At 42.9% G+C, this 23,364-nt stretch overlaps 1 protein-coding gene across 3 annotated transcripts; it reads left to right on the top strand.

Moving 5' to 3' along the window:
- Nucleotides 1-94: 94 nt before the first annotated feature.
- Nucleotides 95-23,115, top strand: LOC124000321 (CUE domain-containing protein 1-like). Of its 3 annotated transcripts, none has more exons than XM_046306597.1 (11): nucleotides 95-303; nucleotides 16,500-17,216; nucleotides 18,597-18,733; nucleotides 19,313-19,475; nucleotides 19,800-20,046; nucleotides 20,348-20,419; nucleotides 20,820-20,909; nucleotides 21,409-21,502; nucleotides 21,889-21,950; nucleotides 22,116-22,185; nucleotides 22,290-23,115. In XM_046306597.1, coding segments are annotated over exons 2-11 (1,260 nt in total). In that variant the 5' UTR covers nucleotides 95-303; nucleotides 16,500-16,892; the 3' UTR covers nucleotides 22,291-23,115. The 3 variants fall into 3 exon arrangements, with proteins under 3 accessions (XP_046162553.1, XP_046162552.1, XP_046162554.1); XM_046306596.1 differs by having other exon boundaries at nucleotides 95-395; XM_046306598.1 differs by lacking the exon at nucleotides 95-303 and adding an exon at nucleotides 13,567-13,878.
- The last annotated feature ends 249 nt before the right edge of the window (nucleotides 23,116-23,364 follow it).

Below are 23,364 nucleotides of genomic sequence, written 5' to 3'. Positions count from 1 at the left end.
ACCTCATGAAAGTATCATTGTGCCTCTGTGATTCCCATATTTCTCCACTAGGCGGCTCTCTGTGTCCATGTGTCTGCGCCGCGCGTGACTCCGAACTACAGTGACGGATTGCGGTCAGGTTATCCAACTCCACCGTCAAGCAAAGCTATCCATGCTCGACTGAATTTGCGTGCAATAGCTTGATCGTCGTGGAGAAGTGGGAGAAAGAGCATCATTGGATGACAGACAGCACAGTATTCCGTCGCAACTGCAACTTGCGCCCAGAGAAAACACTTTCCGTCAACGTTTACCATCGCCCCTTGGGTAAACAAATCATTGTTTTTGAATTTCGATAGTAGGAATGGGGTAGCTACTTCCTTTTCTAGCTGCAGATGTTGGCGTCCGCTCTTTGCCTGGTAAGGGTTGGGAGTTTACATTTCACACATCACAAATGCTAGCTAGCAAAGCTAACGTAGCTTGCTAAAATCTAGCTCACTAACGTTAGCTACATTTCAATGGCGCAAATACAATACACCATTTCAAATGTCGTTTTTTGTTTTAAATACTTAAGTTATTCCATGTTAGTTGTCCTGTAGATTTTTTGTTTTACAGGTTTGCATGTTTCTGCTTGCAATTTATGTTTATTAACTCGTCTTAGCTGGCTAGCAGGTAACCAACCAGCTAACTGTCACCTGAAGAGTGTTATGAGATGAAGTTGGCGACCTTTTGGTGAATGGTGTCGCGTGCTTCACTAGCCACGCAGCCGGGTGTACCACGGGCACGAGCAATCACAGTGCAATTTATCTTGTGCTGCTGCCTTGCCCACCAGGCCCCAAGGGTCTCCTGGCACAGATGTCCATAGCTGGGGTCAATTCTATTTCAATGTCAGGTGCATACCATCACCTATCATGTTATTTCTGGTCAGCTGATTTTTGTCATTTATTTTTTCCCCTATAATTGTATTGCATTATCTTAAAGCATTTTTGTGTTTCAGAAAAATACTATAAAAATCATATGATGTGCATTATAGAATTAAATTGATTACAAATTATACATATATGACAGTACGGTTCTGGCTGTACCTTGTTAGTGCACAAGATCAGGGCATAATTTAAACCTAGTGTACTGTGTTGGCATATGTGTGGAGAATAGTTGGACGTGGGAGTGGGAAGGGTACCAAACCATTTCTGCAGCATTGAAGATCATCAAGAACACAGTGGTCGCCATCATTCCTAAATCGAAGAAGTTTGAAACCCCCAAGACTCTTCTTAGAGCTGGCCGCCCAGCCAACCTGAGCAATTGGGGGAGAAGGGCCTTGGTGACCAAAAATCCGATGGTCACTCTGACAGAGCTCTAGAGTTCCTCTGTGGAGATGGGAGAACCTTCCAGAAGGAAAACCATCTCTGCAGCACTCCAGCAAGAAGGCCTTTATGGTAGAGTGGCAAGACGGAAGCCACTCCTCAGTAAAAGGCACATGACAGCCCGCTTGGAGTTTGGCAAAAGGCACCTAAAGGACTCTCAGACAAAGAGAAACAAGATTCTCTGGTCAGATGAAACCAAGATTGAGCTATTTGGCTTGAATGCTAAGCGTCACGTCTGGAGGAAACCTGGGACCATCCCTACGGTGAAGCATGGTAGTGGCAGCATCATGCTGTGGGGATGTTTTTCAGTGGCAGGGACTGGGGGACTGTTCATGATTGAGGGAAAGATGAACAGAGAAAAGTAAAGAGAACCTGCTCCCGAGCGCTTAGGACCTCAGTCTGGGGCGAGAGTTCACCTTCCAACAGGACAATTACCCTAAGCACACAGGCAAGATGATGCATGAGTGGCTTCCGGACAAGTCTCTGAATGTCCTTGAGTGGCCCAGCCAGAGCCCGGACTTGAACCCGTTCGAACATCTCTGGAGAGACCTGAAAATAGCTGTGCAGCAATGCTACCCATCCAACCTGAGAGGAACTGCACAGAAGAATGTGAGAAACTCCCCCAAAACATGTGTGCCAAGCTTGTAGCATTTCTCAACCTGTTTTTGCTTTGTCATTACGGGGTGTTGTGTGTAGATTGATGGGCGAAAGCAATGTAATCATTTTTAGAATGAGGCTGTAACGTAACAATGTGGAAAAAGTCAAGGGGTCTGAACACTTCCCGAATGCACTGTATATAGAGAGAGTTTGGCTGCCATTTTAGCACTCATATAGAACTTTATTCTTGAAATGTTGATGATGTAAGGGAGCGGTGTCACGTTCGTCGTAACGAGGAGACCAAAGAGCAGCGTGATTAGAATACATTCTTCTTTTAATGAACGAAGAACACTTAACAAACTATACAAAACAACAAAAGGAACGTGAAGCTGTAAACATTGAGTGCTGACACAAGCAACTATACATAGACAATAACTCACAAAATACCCAATGAATATGGCTACCTAAATATGGTCCCCAATTAGAGACAACGATAAACAGCTGCCTCTGATTGAGAACCAATCGAGGCAATCATAGACATATAAACCCCTAGACATACAAAAAACCCTAAACATACAAAACCCCCGAGACAATACAAAAACTAAACAAACCACCCTTGTCACACCCTGACCTAACCAAAATAATAAAGAAAACAAAGATAACTAAAGTCAGGGCATGACAAGCGGTTGAAATTTCACAATTGTTACCCGGGGGGAAATGGGGGAGGTTCAGGCTTTTTCAATTTCATTCAGAGGGAGGTTTAGTATTTTTTTTTAAATGTCCAGGGGAGGTTGTGTTATTTGTAAAAGATTAAATGCCAGTGTTTGTTAGCATTTTGTAATTTACGTATTGAATTAGACTGTAACTTTGGTGTACAACCCTTCTGCCCGGATGGGTGGGCATTTCACTTTTCCTATCCATTGGCTGTTTGATCAGTCTTTGTGCTTGGCGTATCCAGAACAAGTATCTTGCAAATCAAACAGTGCTTGTAGTGATGAATATCTTGTGAATCAAACAGTGCTTGTAGTGATGAATATCTTGTGAATCAAACAGTGCTTGTAGTGATGAATATCTTGTGAGTCAAACAGTGCTTGTAGTGATGAATATCTTGTGAATCAAACAGTGCTTGTAGTGATGAATATCTTGTGAGTCAAACAGTGCTTGTAGTGATGAATATCTTGTGAGTCAAACAGTGCTTGTAGTGATGAATATCTTGTGAATCAAACAGTGCTTGTAGTGATGAATATCTTGTGAATCAAACAGTGCTTGTAGTGATGAATATCTTGTGAGTCAAACAGTGCTTGTAGTGATGAATATCTTGTGAGTCAAACAGTGCTTGTAGTGATGAATATCTTGTGAATCAAACAGTGCTTGTAGTGATGAATATCTTGTGAAATAAATCAAACAGTGCTTGTAGTGATGATGAATATCTTGTGAATCAAACAGTGCTTGTAGTGATGAATATCTTGTGAGTCAAACAGTGCTTGTAGTGATGAATATCTTGAATCAAACAGTGCTTGTAGTGATGAATATCAAACAGTGCTTGTAGTGATGAATATCTTGTGAATCAAACAGTGCTTGTAGTGATGAATATCTTGTGTGCTTGTAGTCAAACAAACAGTGCTTGTAGTGATGAATATCTTGTGAATCAAACAGTGCTTGTAGTGATGAATATCTTGTGAATCAAACAGTGCTTGTAGTGATGAATATCTTGTAAATCAAACAGTGCTTGTAGTGATGAATATCTTGTAAATCAAACAGTGCTTGTAGTGATGAAGTAAGTGTTCAAAACAACTGGCAACTCGGAAATCTTCAACTTCAGTCTGTTCAAGACAACTAGGAACTCAGAATAACATTTGGGGAGGCAGGGTAGCCTAGTGGTTAGAGTGTTGGACTAGTAACCGGAAGGTTGCAAGTTCAAATCCCTGAGCTGACAAGGTACAATCTGTCGTTCTGCCCCTGAACAGGCAGTTACCCAACCGTTCCTAGGCTGTCATTGAAAATAAGTATTTGTTCTTAATTAACTGACTTGGCTAGTTAAATAAAGGTAAAATAAAAAAAATTGGGGCCAACTGGGAAAATCATTTTGAACAGTAACTAGTAATTTAAAGTCGGAAGCTCTGGCATCTTTCTAGAGCTCAGACTTTTAAGACCTGAAGATCACTGAAGTCATGACTTGACCTCTTTTCCCAGTTGTCTTAAAACCACCAACAAGCATGGCATCGCATAATTACACAGACTGTAACTCATGAAAACAGCTTTCACAATCATGTAAGCGTTTCTTTACAATCTTTCCGTAACTTGTAAGTCTATTCTTGTTCTGAGAAATGAAGGCTATTCCATGCGGGAAGTTGCCAAGAAACCGAAGAGCTCATACAATGCTGTGTACTACTCCCTTCACAGAACAGCACAAACTGGCTCTAACTAGAATAGAAAGAGTGTAAGGCCCCGATGCACAACTGAGCAAGAGGACAAGTAAATTTGAGTGTCGAGTTTGAGAAACGGACACCTCACAAGTCCTCAACTGGCAGCTTCATTAAATAGTACCTGCAAAACGCCAGTATCAACGTCTACAGTGAAGAGGTGACTCCAGGATGCTGTCCTTCTAGGCAGTGTTCCTTTGTCCAATGTCTGTGTTCTTTTGCCCATCTTAATCTTTTATTTTTTTGGCCAGTCTGAGATATGGCTTTTTCTTTGCAACTCTGCCTAGAAGGCCAGCATCCCGGAGTTTCCTCTTCACTTACAACATTAACAATGTCTATACGGTATTTCTGATCAATTTGATGTTATTTTAATGGGCAATTTTTTTTGTTGCTTTTCTTTAAAAAACAAGGACATTTCTAAGTGACCCCAAACTTTTGAATGGGTGTGTGTAAATTCATTGTGTAGGCCTATAGGCTATTCACTGCAGTATTATTCCTAATAATTAATATTTTGCTCTTGGAGTCCCAGCGTGTTGTACAGGTATTTTGTGCATTATATTTACTACTACAGCTAGCTCTTGCTTGCTGACTGCTGACTGTAAAAAACAACAATGTTTTAACCTCACCAGTTATTGCAATTGCAAGAGGTTAGCATTTCTTGGGGGTATGATATTTGTATATCTGTACATTTCTCTCTCATTGTTATTCACTATTCTTTCAGGACTATATGTAGTCATGGTATCATCCACATTGATGTAGAAGTGTTTAGAAATATTATATTCTTATTCTACAATAAAAGTGACTCCAAAATGATACAAAATATTCTAAAATGCAACCAAAACAAACAGCAAATGTATTCAACCCGTTTGTAGAGTCACTAGCTAGATGTAATCATTGCGTGCTACGAATATGGGATTTTTGATATACTAAACTTTTGACTACTTCAATACACACAGGTGAATTTGTCACAATATCTTTGATCCCCTAAAATGTGGGGACTATGTACATAAACTGCTGTAATTTCTAAATGTTTCACCCGATATGGATGAAATACCCTCAAATTAAAGTTGACAATCTGCACTTTAATCTCATAGTCATTGTATCATTGCTGGAGTACAAAGCCAGAACAACAAAAAATGGTAGGACTGTAGAGTGAAGTAAGTCTCCTCCCTGTGCTTGGCTGCCAGAGAGGCTGGGGACCCGACTAAGAAGCGCCCTGGGGAGAGCTTTAGGATTGTTGTTGTGGAAAGTGTGACTACAGGGGCAAGAATGCTGTCCCCACTGTTTTCCTGAGTATGGGAGAGCTAAGAATTTCCTGTGTGTGTTTTTTAAACCTCTCCAGGGAGAGAAGTAAACTTCTGCTCTCTATCTCATTTGGCAGAAGGCCCAGAATATATGGACCTATCATGAATATTGGTCTTTTTCATCATAAGATCTTATTGGATGTAAAGTGCTTTTATCACTCACTGGCACAACAGACTGATGCAAGGTCTTTGGAGTTAGGACATATTTTCGTTAATTAGCCTATTAGAGCCAGAGTTGCTTTCGTTCCTGTCTCTAGGCCTAAGTTAGAGGAAAAATACAAAAGTAAGGGACATATTCAATGTCAGGGTAATCCCATTTTGGTCCAGGACTGAGCTCTAGCCTAGCACCTCAGTGTTAGACTGTGTGTTTACGTAGGGTTACAGTATTGTGTTAACTGAAAACAGACATGCAGTCCTTTGTGTAGGCGGACATCATAATCATTCTAAGCGAATTGATGACCGCTAGTCCGCTACTCATATCAAGGACCAGTGCAGCTCTGTAAGCTGCTCAAATTGGCTTCATTTCAGAATGCTCTTCTTATTTCTGCAGCACAATGTCCGTTTCACCTGAACACCACAGTAATTTTGGCCAGTGATGGTGCTGGTGCTGCAGGCTAGCACTTTTGTATGAAGAGAGCAGTAGCCTGGTCCCATGTTAGCTTGGCTTAGGCAATCCACTGCTATTAGGCCATTGTTCTGTTGCTTTACACACTGTATTTCTCTGACAGGGATTTTGCTGCTCTCCACTTCCGTCTTAATCAGGTTCCAAAAGTCTCTGAGGTATGATGGGAAGTTGTCAGCCTGGAAAATTACAATTTGAAAAATAATATGATCAGCTTTTAATTCATCATAATTCATCATAATTGGCTTTTGTAATATTTGGGCATGACATTTTTTTTGCAGATTATTATTTCATCATAGTTGTGAGTGTAAGACAAGGAAGTCTTATATGCCCCTTATGCTACAGTAGCTACCCCAAGGGTAGCAGCATCAAAGCTATCTGCACATGCTTAGGGCAACAACCTCAACAGTATCTGTCCATTCTACTATAATATAATAATATATGCAATTTTTTTGTTCCAAAGCATAATAGAGAGATGTATGTGATCGTATACAAATGTAAGCGAGATTTAAAATGATGTTTTAGTCAAATATATCTGTTTGGGCTTCTTGCGGTCAATTTGCTGTCTACAATTATTTGTAGTTTATTTGTAGTTCCGGCCCCCCGAGCCTCCGCTCAAGAAAAATTGGCCCGCAGCTGAATGTAGTTCATCACTGATACGGTGCATTTGGAAAGTATTTAGACCCTTTGACTTTTTCCACATTTTTTTACTTTACAGCCTTATTCTGAAATTGATTAAATGATTTTGTTCCTCATCAATCTAAGAACAATATGCCATAATGCCAAAGCAAAAACATTATTATTATATATTTTTTTGCACATGTATAAAACATTGAAAACAGAAATACCTTACTAAGTAAGTATTCCGACCCTTTGCTGTGAGATTCGAATTTGAGCTCAGGTGCAGCCTGTTTCCATTGATCATCCAATGCATTCGGAAAATATTCAGATCCCTTGACTTTTTCCACATTGTTCAGTTACAGCCTTATTCTAAAATGGATGTTTTGACAACTTGATTGGAGTCCACCTGTGATAAATTAAATTGATTGGGCATGATTTGGAAAGACACACACCTGTCTATTTAAGATCCCACAGTTGACAGTGCATGTCAGAGCAAAAACCAAGACACGAGGTTGAAGGAATTGTCCGTACAGCTCTGAGACAGGATTGTGTCGAGGCACAGATCTGGGGAAGGGTACCAAAATATTTCTGCACCATGGCTGCAGCCTTGAAGGTCCCCAAGAACACAGTGGCCTCCATTGTTCTTAAATGGAAGACTGTTGGAACCAAGACCCTTCCTAGAGCTGGCCGCCTGGCCAAACTGAGCAATCGGGGGAGAAGGGACTTGGTCAGGGAGGTGACTATAATAACCCAATAGTAACTGACAGAGTTCCTCTGTGGAGATGGGAGAAACTTCTAGAAGGACAACCATCTCTGCAGCACTCCACCAATCAGGCATTTTTGGTAGATTGGCCAGACGGAAGACACTCCTCAGTAAAATGCACCAGACAGCTAACTTTGAGTTTGCCAAAAGGCACCTAAAAGACTCTCAGACCTATGAGAAACCAGATCATCTGGTCTGATGAAACCTGGCACCATTCCCATTTTTTTATTTTTTTTATTTCACCTTTATTTAACCAGGTAGGGAAATTGAGAACAAGTTCTCATTTATAATTGCGACCTGGCTAAGATAAAGCAAAGCAGTTCGACAGATACAACGACACAGAGTTACACATGGAGTAAAACAAACATGCAGTCAATAATACAGTATAAAAAAGTCTATGTACAATGTGAGCAAATGAGGTGAGAAGGGAGGTAAAGGCAAAAAAGGCCATGGTGGCAAAGTAAATACAATATAGCAAGTAAAACACTGGAATGGTAGTTTTGCAATGGAAGAATGTGCAAAGTAGAAATAAAAATAATGGGGTGCAAAGGAGCAAAATTAATTAATTAATTAAATACAGTTGGAAAGAGGTAGTTGATTGGGCTAAATTATAGGTGGGCTATGTACAGGTGCAGTAATCTGTGAGCTGCTCTGACAGTTGGTGCTTAAAGCTAGTGAGGGAGATAAGTGTTTCCAGTTTCAGAGATTTTTGTAGTTCGTTCCAGTCATTGGCAGCAGAGAACTGGAAGGAGAGGCGGCCAAAGAAAGGATTGGTTTTGGGGGTGACTAGAGAGATATACCTGCTGGAGCGTGTGCTACAGGTGGGAGATGCTATGGTGACCAGCGAGCTGAGATAAGGGGGACTTTACCTAGCAGGGTCTTGTAGATGACATGGAGCCAGTGGGTTTGGCGACGAGTATGAAGCGAGGGCCAGCCAACGAGAGCGTACAGGTCTCAATGGTGGGTAGTATATGGGGCTTTGGTGACAAAACGGATTGCACTGTGATAGACTGCATCCAATTTGTTGAGTAGGGTATTGGAGGCTATTTTGTAAATGACATCGCCAAAGTCGAGGATTGGTAGGATGGTCAGTTTTACAAGGGTATGTTTGGCAGCATGAGTGAAGGATGCTTTGTTGCGAAATAGGAAGCCAATTCTAGATTTAACTTTGAATTGGAGATGTTTGATATGGGTCTGGAAGGAGAGTTTACAGAGCCGTCCAGAGTAGTGATGTTGGACAGGCGGGTAGGTGCAGGTAGCGATCGGTTGAAGAGCATGCATTTAGTTTTACTTGTATTTAAGAGCAATTGGAGGCCACGGAAGGAGAGTTGTATGGCATTGAAGCTTGCCTGGAGGGTTGTTAACACAGTGTCCAAAGAAGGGCCGGAAGTATACAGAATGGTGTCGTCTGCGTAGAGGTGGATCAGAGACTCACCAGCAGCAGGAGCGACCTCATTGATGTATATAGAGAAGAGAGTCGGTCCAAGAATTGAACCCTGCGGCACCCCCATAGAGACTGCCAGAGGTCCGGACAGCAGACCCTCTGATTTGACACACTGAACTTTATCAGGGAAGTAGTTGGTGAACCAGGCGAGGCAATCATTTGAGAAACCAAGGCTGTCGAGTCTGCCGATGAGGATGTGGTGATTGACAGAGTCGAAAGCCTTGGCCAGATCAATGAATACGGCTGCACAGTAATGTTTCTTATCGATGGCGGTTAAGATATCGTTTAGGACCTTGAGCGTGGCTGAGGTGCACCCATGACCAGCTCTGAAACCAGATTGCATAGCAGAGAAGGTATGGTGAGATTCTAAATGGTCGGTAATCTGTTTGTTGACTTGGCTTTTGAAGACCTTAGAAAGGCATGGTAGGTATAATGTACATCAAGGTATAATGTACAGACAAAGGTATGGTAGGATGTGAATACAGTGGAGGTAAACCTAGGTATTGAGTGATGAAGAGAGAGATATTGTCTCTAGAAACATCATTGAAACCAGGAGATGTCATTGCATGTGTGGGTGGTGGAACTAATAGGTTGGATAAGGTATAGTGAGCAGGACTAGAGGCTCTACAGTGAAATAAGCCAATAAACACTAATCAGAACAGCAATGGACAAGGCATATTGACATTAAGGAGAGGCATGCTTAGTCGAGTGATCAAAATTGTCCGGTGAGTGGAGAGGTTGGTTGGGGGTCACGGCGATTTAGACAGCTAGCCAGGCCATCGGTAGCAAGCTAGCATAGGATGGAGGTCTGTTATTAGCCACCTCTTGCGTTCCGTCAGTAGATTAGTGGGGTTCCGTGTGGTAGAGGGGATTAATCCAAATCACACAACAACAACAAAAATAAAAACAATAGATATAGTTATAGAGGCCCAAGAAGAAAACATAATAATAATAATAATAATAATAAAAAAATAAATAAATTGTCCGATTGTCTATTCAGATAGCAGCCGATAAGACAGCTAACGGTTAGCAGGCCGCAGATGGGCGTTCAGGTAACGTCGCGACGGAGGAGCCAGCCGGATCTCCTTTGGGTAGATAACGTCGGCAGTCCAGTTGTGAAGGCCCGGTGGGGCTCCGCGTAGGCAGTAAAACGGGTCCGGATAGGTGACTGCAGCCCCGGAGTGATTGATGGAACTCAGGAGTGATTGACGGAGCTGGCTATCTCCGGAATCGACGAAAGCCGATAGTCACACGGATAGTAGCTAGCTAGCTGTGAGAAGATCCGAGTATGAATGTCCAGAGATCAGTTGAAATCCAGGGACATGGAGAGAAAAATTGGTCCGGTATGTTCCGTTCCGAGCCGCGCTGCGCCGTACAAAATTGGCGATAGATTTTCGAGCTAAAGGATAGCTGATGACCACAAACCGTGGTTAGCGTAATACAAACGATTTGCCTTTAAAAAGCTAACTAGCTTCTGATTAGCTTCTGGATTAGCGTCTGGGCTGCTTCTGGCTAGCTTCTGGCTAGTTTCTGGCTAGCTTCTTGGAGGATTACAGATTTGAGGTAAATAATACTTTTTTATAAATATTAATTGGTGAGGCGGGTTGCAGGAGAGTGTTTTGAAGATGAGTTGATGAAAAATAAAATGTATGTGAAAAAAGTTGTAAATATATATATATACAGGACACGACAAGACGAGGACAAAAGACGTCTGAACTGCTATGCCATCTTGGTTACATCTATGGTGAAACATGGTGGTGTAAGCATCATGCTGTAGGGATATTTTTCAGAGGCAGGGACTGGGAGACTAGTCAGGATCGAGGGAAAGATGGACAGAGAAAAGTAAAGAGAGATCCTTGATGAAAACCTACTCGCAGAACCTCAGACTGGGGTTAAGGTTCACCTTTCAACAGGACAGAGACTCTAAGCACACAGCCAAGACAACACAGGAGTGGCTTCGGTACGAGTCTCTGAATGTCCTTGAGTGGTCCAGCCAGAGCCCAGACTTGAACCCGATCAAACATCTCTGGAGAGACCTGAAAATAGCTGTGCAGCAACGCTCCCCTCCAACCTGACAGAGCTTGAGAGGATCTGCAGAGAAGAATGGGAGAAACTCCCCAAATACAGGTGTGCCAAGCTTGTTGCATCATACCCAAGAAGACTTGAGGCTGTAATCGCTGCCAAAGGCGCTTCAACAAAGTACTGAGTAAAGGCTCTCAATACTTACAGTACCAAGTCAAAAGTTTGGACACCTACTCATTCAAGGGTTTTTTCTTTATTTGTTATGAAAACTAATGAAATAACACACATGGAATCATGTAGTAACCAAAAAAAGTGTTTTTTATATTTTAGATTCTACAAAGTAGCCACCTTGATGACAGCATTGCACACTCTTTGAATTCTCTCAACCAGCTTCACCTGGAATGCTTTTCCAACAGTCTTGAAGCTGTTCCGACATATTCTGAGCACTTGTTGGCTGCTTTTCGTTCACTCTGTGGTCAAATTCATCCCAAACCATCTCAACTGGGTTAAGGTTGTGTGATTGTGGAGGCCAGGTCATCTGATGCAGCACTCCATCACTCTCCTTGGTCAAATAGACCTTACACAGCCTGAAGGTGTGTTGGGTCATTGTCCTGTTGAAAAACAAATGATAGTCCCACTAAGCGCAAAACAGATGGGATAGCGTATCACTGCAAAATGCTGTGGTAGCCATGCTGGTTAAGTGTACCTTGAATTCAAAATTAATCACAGACAGTGTCACCATCAAAGCACCATTACACCTCCTCCATGCTTCACGGTGGGAACCACACATGCTGAGATCATCCGTTCACCTACTCTATGTCTCACAAAGACACGGTGGTTGGAACCAAAAATCGCACATTTGACCTCAACAGACCAAAGGACAGATTTCCACCGGTCTAATGTCCATTGCTCGTATCTCTTGGCCCAAGTCTCTTCTTATTTTTGGTGTCCTTTAGTAGTGGTTTCTTTGCAGCAATTTGACCATGAAGGCCTGATTCACACAGTCTCCTCTGAACGGTTCATGTTGAGATGTGTCTGTTACTTGAACTCTGTGAAGCATTTATTTGGGCTGCAATATGAGGTGCAGTTCACTCTAATGAACTTATCCTCTGCAGCCGAGGTAACTCTGGGTCTTCCTTTCCTGTGGTGGTCCTCATGAGAGCCAGTTTCATCATAGCGCTTGATTGCTTTTGCGACTGCACTTGAAGTGCAGTTCTTGACATTTTCTGGATTGACTGACCTTCAAGTCTTAAAGAATTGATTGACTGTCATTTCTCTTTGCTTATTTGAGCTGTTCTTGGATTTGGTCTTTAGCCCTTATTTGCTAATCTTCTGTATTCCACCCCTACCTTGTCACAACACAACTGGTTGGCTCAAACGCATTAAGAAGGAAATAAATTCCACAAATGAACTTTTAACAAGGCACACCTTCTAATTGAAATGGATTCAAGGTGATTACCTCAAGAAGCTGGTTGAGAGTGTGTTATTGCATAGTTTTGATGTCTTCACTATTATTCTACAATGTATAATAATATAACAAATAAAGAACAACATTGGAATGAGTAGGTGTGTCAACTTTTGACTGGTACTGCATGTAAATGTATTTTTCAGTTTTTCAGTTATTTTTTATACATTTGCTGAAAACCTGTTTTTGCTTTGTCATTATAAGGTATTGTGTATAGATTGAGGAGAGAAAAAAACATTTGGTTAATTTCAGAATAAGGTTGTAACATAACAACACATGGAAAAGTCAAGGCGTCTGAATACTTTCCTAATGCACTGTATATAGCATTTGCCTTTTTGCTTTGCTTTGCATGAAGGTAAGACCGTTGTTTTCATCAAGCATGTTCACAGCTGGTCTGCGTCTTGAATTTGTCTCTGACTACTTGCACAAATCAGATTGACATCGCCTACGGCACCAGGCAGGAGGTTTGTTTTCCGTTTCCATTGCCATGGAACTGGGGTCTGACAGAATTTTTATTGGGTTGGCAATGATTAGAATGGTAGGGGAAGTGTCATATTTCTATCAAGCTTTTCACTGCAGAAGAGGATGCCATACTGTAAATAACTTCATACATAGTGATACCAGGTTGTCATTTTCTTATGATATGATAACATCGCTGCCTACAATGGTACCTTAGCATAGTCAGGAGAATTGAGGTTCCTGGAAGAGACCCCCTCTTTTCATATTTATTGGTGAAATACAAAACAGCTAGGCCTAGCTCGCCAAAGATGATAATATTTGTGTGTATCTAGCACCATATGTTGTGCATTGTCTCTTTCATCACAGAGAATTATGAAACTGTCCTTTGCCTACCCCCGGTATCTGTAATCAGCTCAGGGCCTGACCAGCAGGCATTAGTTATGAGTGACGTAAGCAAGCCCTATGCTCTATGTAATTCACAAGGGCAAAGCAGTCCTCCCCTGGCTCCCGTATCGGTAAGCAGCTCCAGCTATGCAGCCTACACGAGGACAAAGAGCTGTGGTGGATTGTGGTGCTAAATATAGCTGGGTGCTAGGTACAGATTAGTGTTGAATAGTGAAAAGTGAGGGATCAGTGTGTGGGGAATATCATTCAGCCAGCTCGGCAATGATTGATTTGACAACGTGGGCTCTCCCCCAGACAGCTCACTGGCTTCAATTGATGTCTGCCTGCAGGATGTTTGATAAGACCTATCCTCTCCTAGAGAGGTATCTGGAAGAAGAGCATAACGAGTGATTCTACTTTGTGGATTGGTTGCTGTAAGTCAATCCTCTCTTTCAGTCAGTTTAGCATAGAATCTATTATGCTAAGGAGTAAGTGTTAATGTAAAGATAGGCTATGTCTTTTGTATGTTCAGTCTCTGGCTTCTGCTAATCTGTATTCAGACCCCTTGACTTTTTCCACATTTTGCTACGTTAACAGCTTTATTCTAAAATGGATTAAAAAATAAATCCTCAATCTACACACCGCATAATGGAAAAGCAAAAAGTTATTTTCATTTTTTTTGCAAATGTATAAAAATGGAAATAACATTTATATAAGTATTCAGACACTTCACTCAGTACTTTGTTGAAGCACCCTTTGGCAGCGATTGCAGCCTTGAGTCTTCTTGGGTATGACGCTTCAAGCTTGGCACACCTTTATTTGGGGAGTTTCTCCCATTCTTCTCTGCAGATCCTTTCAAGCTCTGTCAGGTTGGATGGGGAGCGTCGCTGCACAGCTATTTTTGAGTGGTCCAGGCTCACTCAAGGACATTCAGAGAGTAGTCCCGAAGCCACTCCTGCATTGTATTGCCTGTGTGCTTAGGGCTGCTGTCCTGTTGGAAGGTGAACATCTGCCCCAGTCTGAGGTCCTGTGCGCTCGGGAGAAGGTTTTCATCAAGGATCTCTGCTCCTTTCATCTTTCCTTCAATCCTGACTAGTCTTCCAGTCCATGCTACTGACAAATATCCCCACAACATGATGCTTCACCATAGGGATGGTGCAAGGTCTCCAACAGATGTGATGCTTGGCATTCAGGCCAAAGAGTTAAATCTTGGTTTCATCAGACCAGAGAATCTTGTTTCTCATGGTCTAAGAGTCCTTTAGGTGCCTTTTGGAAAACTCCAAGCAGGCTCTCATGTGCCTTTTACTGAGGACTGGCTTCCGTCTGCCTACTACCATAAAGGCCTGATTGATGGAGGGCTGTCCTTCTGTAAGCTTCTCCCATCGCCACAGAGGAACTCTAGAGCCTTGTCAGTTAAAAAAATAAATAACAGTATGGGGATGAGGTAGTTGGGTGGGCAATTTACAGAGGGGCTGTGTACAGTTACAGTGATCGATAAGCTGCTCTGACAGCTGATGCTTAAAGCTTCAGTCATTTTTGCAATTCGTTCCAGTCATTGGCAGCAGAGAACTGGAAGGAAAGGCAGCTAAAGGATGCTTCACCGTAGGGATGGTGCCAGGTTTCCTCCAGACGTGACACTTGGCATTCAATTCAAAGAGTTCAATATTGGCTTCATCAGACCAGAGACAATCAAGTTCTTGGCCACCTACCTGACCAAGGCCCTTCTCCCCCGATTGCTCCGTTTGGCCAGGCGGACAGCTCTAGGAAGAGTCTTGGTGGTTCCAGACTTCTTCCATTTAAGAATGATGGAGGCCACTGTGTTCTTGGGGACCTTAAATGCTGCAGAAATATTTTGGTACAATTCCCCAGATCTGTGCCTCGACACAATCCTGTCTCTGAGCTCTACAAACAATTCCTTTGACCTTGTGACTTGGTTTTTGCTCTGACATGCACTGCCAACTGTGGGACCTCATAGACAGGTGTGTGCCTTTTCCAAATCAATTTTTTTTTTCACCTTTATTTAACCAGGTAGGCTAGTTGAGAACAAGTTCTCATTTGCAACTGCGACCTGGCCAAGATAAAGCATAGCAGTGTGAACAGACAACACAGAGTTACACATGGAATAAACAATTAACAAGTCAATAACACAGTAGAAAAAAAATGGGCAGTCTATATACAATGTGTGCAATCATGCAATCATGTCCAATTAAATTAATTTACCACAGGTGGACTCAAGGGATCTGAATATTTTCTGAATGCATTGTATGTTTGTGTCAGATCATATGGCGTGCCATGACATCTAGAAAATATATAAATAAATAAAAATTGCAGAAACTCTTAGCAGCCAGACCATAGGACAGGGCAGAGCACTGTGTCCTTGGTGCAGCACTGTGATTCACAGGTTCACGTCACACTTCCCCATTTCATCCTGTGTGCTCCATTATGTTTTCTTATGGCCTCTCCTACATTCATACAATATCTTGACTGTGTCCAGCTAGCTAATAATCACCCAAATGAAAGCTACACAGTCCGGGAGCATCAAAAACGATGGATAGAGGACCATTTTCCTCTGCTGGCACTGGCTGACGCTTTTCTGGTGCCTGGGGACATAAGCGTTGCTGTGGGAATGCGGACACCTAGGGTGACTGGGCTGTTGCAGGGTGTCGTTGTTGAGGAAGTAATGTTATCAGTCAGTGACTCTGATTGAGACGGCCCCAAGCTGAATTGTAACCGCACTTTGTGTGTGTGTGTGTGTGTGTGTGTGTGTGTGTGTGTGTGTGTGTGTGTGTGTGTGTGTGTGTGTGTGTGTGTGTGTGTGTGTGTGTGTGTGTGTGTGTGTGTGTGTGTGTGTGTGTGTGTGTGTGTGTGTGTGTGTGTGTCCCAGAAATCTATAGCCTTATCTTTCTATAGCCTCCTTGGACACACCTCGGCTATTGCTCGAGAGGAACATGTTCATTTCCACCGCTGCTCATTGTGATGCTCAGTCATGATGTCTGTCTGCTTCTCCACAACATGACTGCTGTTCCTGAAATTCTTCCTGTTCCCAACACTGCAGGTGCTGAAGGGATGTGTGGGCTGGAAGTCCTAGGGCACTGCTAGCCCACCTCTGATCAGAGAGAACGCAGCACTGTGTCCTCAACACACTGCCTGCCTGCCTGCCTGGGGAGACCAGCCACCACATCCTCACAGCATTGGATGCAGCTGGCTCAAAAACAGAGGAAGAAGTGTGACCGGCTGTCTGTGGTGTTGTGATGATGAGGGGATAACGGGGCCGAGCGCTGAGGGCCCTGAGGTGGACTGGCACAGTTGAAGCAGCAGGCCAGGGTTAAGCCAGGGGAGGGGAGGCAGGCGGTGGGTGCCCACCGTCCAAGGACTAGGAGCCACCATTTCTCGGGTGGTATTGCCGGCGCGGAGGAGGGGCGCCGTACGGAGGTTGGAGGCTCTCTGGATGATGACCAGCCTGTTCCGCCGCCACAGCAACAGCAGTGGTAACCATGGTGATGTGGCGCCGCACGAGGAAAGCCCTGCTCCAGGCGAACTCAACAACAGTCGTCCCGGTGGGAGTGGGCGCACGGTGCGGCGTCTGGAGTTCAACCAGGCCATGGAGGACTTCAGGACCATGTTCCCCAGCATGGAACAGGAGGTGATAGAGTGTGTTCTGCGGGCCAATCACGGAGCCGTGGACTGCACCATCGACCAGCTGCTCCAGATGAGCCTAGACGGACACGGCTCTAACGACAGCTCTGACTCAGAGGACAGCCTTCCTCCTGAGGTACGTCTGGGGGCTACTGGTATAGGAACTAGTGGGTAGCCCAGATTAAACTAAATGAACACAACCTAAGTCTGAGACTATAGTTTATCATGAAATGCATGTCAAAGTTGTAAGCTACTTTTTCACACCATATTCATTCATACACCTTATTTCATTGTATTTATTTGTTTGCCTCTTCAAACCAGATGGTTGCTCCTGAGGAGGGAAAAGTATTTGATGTTGCTTTTAATATGCGGTTGTAGTGGATGACATGCATTTCTCTGGAGGTCACTGTGATTATACACTGCTATTGTGGACAGAAAGCTTTGATAGTATTAGATTTGCTAACTTCTTAGTAATGACTCGGGACGTCGGTTTTGATACGAAAGCTTCTTTTAGTAAGAATACTTGTTTACGTTACATTTAACAACAATGGTTTTGGTACAGAGCAATGCAGGTAAGATGCTGTCGGAAAGTCAGCTACAATCCCGCACCTGCACATAATTGGCGCGTTATCACTCATTCCCCTCGCAAGGCATTCTGGGACTTGCAGTCAAAAAACAGAATTCAACACAACCCAATACAATTACATATGCAAATAAATCTAAAGAATTCTCAAATATCTCAGCTCAAAGAATGAACTTAAACATTAACTCAAACACATTAAAGTTACAACAGATAGGCTGTCTAAAGCGGTCTTCAAAAGCTTGCCAATACCCAGAGGTAGGTTATGCTCTCTAGCAATGTGTTGACTGCTGTGAACAGCCAAGACAAGCCATTCCTTTGGACATTCATGAACTCCTTTTGTACTGATGCATAAACTCTTTCTGAGTAGTAACAAGGCTGTATCAAGTGCCTTATTGGACTGCCAAGCTGTTCGCTTTGGATTTGATTCAATTACTGCAGGTCTCTCAATTCCAACCATATTTTGTGTTTTTATTAGCCTCAGTCCACTCTGGCAGTATTCCACCAATGACACCATGCTCCACACAGGATATTATTGAACTTTGTTTAGTTTATTTCCCTCTATCACTCTGAATGACCAGAGAGAGAGGAGGAAATGTTTATCTTAATAAATGATGAAGAGCTGAACTTAATATTTATAGTGGAGCGTGTTCTACCTCGCATGCTAGGCTGTTATTTGGAAAGTGAAGTTCATTTACATTGATTAAATACAGGATGAAAACCTGCTGCTTGACGTTAGTAAAACAGCCCAATGAAAGCCCTCACATTGCCTCTTATTAAGGGCATAAAGGCCAAGCTGCATTTCCAATGAGCGGTTATAATACAGAGTCATTATTCATTTCATCTGCTCTTTGAAGTGTTCATATGTGCCATCTGAAGGGGTTGTCATGTCCTTTAGAACATTCTCAATGTCTCCTCTGACCTCTGACCTTGTAGATCCTGGAGAGGACGTTGGAGCCGGACAGCTCTGACGAGGAGCCCCTGCCGGTCTACTCCCCGCCCTCCTATGACATGCACATCTACGACAGGAAGTACCCAGACGAGGTCCTGCCCACAGCCTCACCACCTCCCAGGCAAGTGAAGTGAAGTGAAGTGAAGTGAAGTGAAGGGAGGGAAGGGGGAGGTCTCAGGGCCACCTGGCTGGCTCTGACCTCATTTCACTTAAAGGAGAATAATAGATGGTTGGGATAATGTGAATTAATGAATACATTTTCTCTGAAACCATCATTTACATGAGTGTTTAGATGCATATTCTTCTTTGGTGCTTTCTCTATATCTAATACATGATATGGCTCGTCAGCGATTCATGCTGTGAGTGCTTTGAATGCTAAGAGGTTCATAATGCATTCAATGCTCCACCTGCTGTCTAATGAATGCTAGTGCAGAAGCTATGAAATCCATGCGAGGTACATATTCTTAACTGTGCTCTAACTTTGGGTAGATCTGTAGACCTAATACTAGTGATAGTTTTGTTATATGACCACAATGTTGTATATGTGTGCCAAGGAGAGAACCTTTCAGAAGAAAGAAAAGCAGTAATGTTTATGTTAGATGGATCCTTTGAAGATGACCAACACAAAATGATTGATATTTACTGTTACAGAACGTAGCATCAATGGAACTAACAATATCCTTTGCCATCTCTCTGCCAGCTTTGATGCCAGTCAAACTCCTCCCTGCCAGCCCCCTTCTTGTCCACCCCCCCCTGCCAGTCAATGGCAGGTTGGCAGTTACAGGAACTGGAACCCACCGTTACTAGGCAACCTCCCTGATGACTTCCTGCGGATCCTGCCTCAGCAGCTGGATAGTCTGCCAGTAGGTAGATTTATGGGTCAGCACCTAATGGACCATTAACCCACACTGCCATTACTTACAGACTGCTGGCTGCCTGGCACTCTGCTCTGATGACCAACTGGCTGGATAATTACCAGCCTCTACAACAGGCTGCACGCTAAGCAAAATACAGTTCAGCTATTTATACATAATCAGTTCCCTGGTAGTCTTCCAAAAATGAAGACGCCACCCAAAAAACGAGATATTATTTTCAATTCATGGTGCAATTTGATAAAAAACTTGAGTATTTCCACATAGGACTTTGACATGTCTAACAATGTTCTCTCTGTTCCCTCCTCCCTGCAGTGCTCATACACCAGCCTAATGCAGAGTAGTCTGACCCAGCCCTCGTCCTCCTCATCCCTGTCGTCCATGACGCAGCAGGTTCAGCCAGGGGCGGGGGCCAGGGCAGGCCAGGTTGGCATGGAGACGGAGCAGGAGAGGATGCTGAAGCAGTACTTGGGAGATGAGCGCATCGCACTCTTCCTGCAGAACGAGGAGTTTATGAGGGAGTTGCAGCGCAACCGCGAGTTCCTCATCGCCCTTGAGAGAGGTGTGCACACACACACACACACGTCCAAGCACACACTCAGTAATACATCCTCACACTGATTATTTTCTGCATCGTTTCCAAATGTCTTCTACAGTACTAAGTGATGATATCACTATGCTTTCATCCCAATCAAGGTATGAAGAGTCATTAGAAGGGTCTCTATGTCATGGCAGTGCTTTCCTCTTCATTTTCACCACTTCTGTACTAGTAATGCATGAAGGAAGGCTTGCAGGTTGTCCTGCTAAGTGCCTCTATGCCCATAACCATATTGATACTGAGACATCGGCTCTCTCTGTTTTAGATCGGCTGCAGTATGAGTCAAAGACATCCAAGTCCCATCATTCAACAGCTTTCATGGGGATGTCCACTCCAGGTAGATATCATTCATCTGCGCTCCATAGCATTCAGCTACATCCTAGTATTCTCTCGCTCTGAAAAGGTCCAGGTTTCATGTAGGCTCCTGCAGTGAAATGCTTTATTTTAAAGGCACACAGAGGAAGTGTGACTCTGTGTGCATCTCAGTCGTTGTTTGTCAATCAATCACTCAATCAATCAAATGTATTTATAGACTTTATTTTTATTTTTTACTTCAGCCAATGTCACAAGGTGCTGTACAGAAACCCAGCCTAAAACCCCAAACAGCAAGCAATGCAGATGTAGAAGCACATGTCTCTGTGTGCGTCTTATCATGCCTTGATAAGACGTGTGTGTGTCTTTCTCTTTTCTTGCGCATCTCTGTGGGGTCTATTTCACGCTTCTTGTTTGTGTTTTAGGAGATAATTGTGCCTCAGGCTCTGGGGAGGCCTGCACCAATGTTACAGACGATGCCTTGTTCCGTGACAAACTCAAGCACATGGGCAAATGTAAGAACACTCCCAATCTCTAGCTTTATCTCTGGGGCGTAACTAAATATTTTTCTCAATGTATGTGTCTCTCTGTCGCTCCCAAATTCCAAATGTTATCAGAACTTTCCACGTTGGGAATGTCCAGTTAGCATGAAATGGTTCTAGAAGGTTCTAGCAGTGCATGGAACTGGAAATGAGGGATGGTGTCTATATACAGCAAGGTCATTATTAGAAATCAACATACATTTGTAGGACATTACCCTCTTAAAGTTGGTGCTCCTGAAAGGTATACAGTAGTAAAAGTTTCCACCATTCCTGCTCTTTAAAACGGCAAATAAGATATTAAGAATAAGATGTTTTCTGAAATATATAAGTATGTATTGATGGACATATGCTTTCTCAAATCCAATCAGTCATATTAATTTAAACAAACTCAGCCCAAACTGTTAACATTTTTATTCAATTTACCAATTCTGTTTTCTCTCCACTTTCTATTTGATCCTGTAATCCTCCACAGCTACACGGAAGAAGCTTTTTGAAGTCGCTAGAGCTTTCTCTGAAAAGACCAGAAGAAGAAAAACGAAAAGGAGAGCCCTCTTGAAACACCATTCGTATCCTTCCACTTCACCAGTGGTCCCCTACCCCACCCATCACCTCCCCCTCCTCTCCCTGACAGGCCTCCATTGCCCAATGGTTCTTTTGTCCTTGCCAGAAGTGACCTTGAGCTTCAATTGAACTGAACAGATGCGCTTGCATTGTAAAGATGTAATTAACTATCCCTGAGAGACATCCCTGCATGTTGATGAGTGGCTGTAATATCTGCCTTTTGTTTCTGATGTTAGTGGGTTTGAATTCCAGGGAATGTCCCATTTAGTATCCATTCTGGCTTTATTAGGGGTGTGCTGAATTAGGAGGTCCTCTCATGGCCTTGACTCTGGTCCAGCAGGCTTAGTATTATGTTTAAATCACTGCCAGTCCTCTTAACATTCTCTATCAGACTGGGTAATGCTGCCTCCACTGCCAACCTCTTGGATGACGAAGATGCCGGACACCTGAGTGGTACGTTTATCGATGTTTTAATATCATTCTAGTGAAGAAACGGAATTGAATGCTATGAGACATTGATCGGTCAATTGTTTCATTTAGGCCTAGTCCAATTGTAAGAGGGGAGATGAATGTGGACCACATGCTTATTTGTATAAACCAACTCATGTGTCTGTACAGAGAAGGACAACCAACTTAAGAGACCAGGCCCTCAGGAAGAGGAGGTGCCCCAGCAGGAAGTGTTGTCATGGTGAGAGAGCAGTAACTCCACCCACAAAAAACATGCCTTAAACTGTACATTTGTATTTTTGGGATTTCCTCAACTAACAGTTATTTTACCTATTTCTCTGACAGATTTCTCATATTGTTTCTCCTGTGACAATGGAAGAACAACATGGTTCACACTACACTTCTGGACCTGAACCAGACCGTCCGAAGTCCCATGGAATATTGTTGCCTTTAGATGCTCTTCAGGACTGGGAATTTTTAAGTCGTAAGTCCAACATGACTGATTTGGAAGTCAGAGCAATTCTTCAACCAATGACATTTTAGCTAGCAAAATGAGCTAATATTGCTAATGATAAAGTTAGCTAGCTTGCTTAGCTATTATCCACATTGATAAGTTTGACGGCATCAAAGGTGAGAGGTCAGTGATGAAACGTCACAACTCTTAAATTGAGTATCATCTCCATCTCCGACTTTCCCTCTACGAATTCCAAATTGGGAGGGTCGTTCAAGTGCTTATTTCCCAGTCGAAACACTGTATTTCCCAATTCCGAGTAGCATTTGAAGGCAGTCTTTTGATTTCTTGTTTCAGAAATCAACAAACTAGCTAGTTAGATGCTTTTTTGTATGATTTAAATGACATTTTAATATAAAATATATATTGTTATTGATGGTGAATATGAATAATGTTATGATTTTATTTTAATGTATTACTCATTTTGAATTATTCCTGATAATTTCTGGGTGATACAGTGAAAGCTGGAGTTGTAATTCCGATACGACTCAGGAGTCTAGTGCATTTTACTTGCATATGAATGGATTTGAACATATTTATACTGAACAAAAATATAAACGCAACAATTTCAGAGATTTTGCTGAGTTACATTTCATATCAGGAAATCAGTCAGTTGAAGTAAATAAATTAGGCCCAAATCTATGGATTTCACATGGGCAGGGGTGCAGCCATGAGTGGGCCTTGGAGGGCATAGGCCCACCCACTGGGGAGAATGAGTTGTTCCCCACACAAGGGCTTTATTACAGACAGAAATACTCCTCAGCATCTCCCCACACATCCCCCTCAGACGATCCTGCAGGTGAAGAATCTGGATGTGGAGGTCCTGGGTTGGCCTGGTTACACGTGGTCTGTGGTTGTGAGGCCAGTTGGGCGTACTGACAAATTCTCTAAAACAACATTGGAGGATGC

The sequence above is a fragment of the Oncorhynchus gorbuscha genome, linkage group LG16, assembly GCF_021184085.1.
Source record: "Oncorhynchus gorbuscha isolate QuinsamMale2020 ecotype Even-year linkage group LG16, OgorEven_v1.0, whole genome shotgun sequence".
NCBI classification, from domain to species: domain Eukaryota; kingdom Metazoa; phylum Chordata; class Actinopteri; order Salmoniformes; family Salmonidae; genus Oncorhynchus; species Oncorhynchus gorbuscha.
Note: the sequence above shows the minus strand (reverse complement) of the source record. Positions and strands in the feature narration are given on the sequence as shown.

Coding starts and splice junctions, on each gene's coding strand:
- LOC124000321 (XM_046306597.1), top strand. CDS start 16,893: ATGATGACCAGCCTGTTCCGCCGCCACAGCAACAGCAGTGGTAACCAT. Junction 18,734..19,312: donor ACAGCCTCACCACCTCCCAG/GCAAGTGAAGTG, acceptor TCTCTCTGCCAG/CTTTGATGCCAGTCAAACTC. Junction 20,047..20,347: donor CCTCATCGCCCTTGAGAGAG/GTGTGCACACAC, acceptor TCTCTGTTTTAG/ATCGGCTGCAGTATGAGTCA.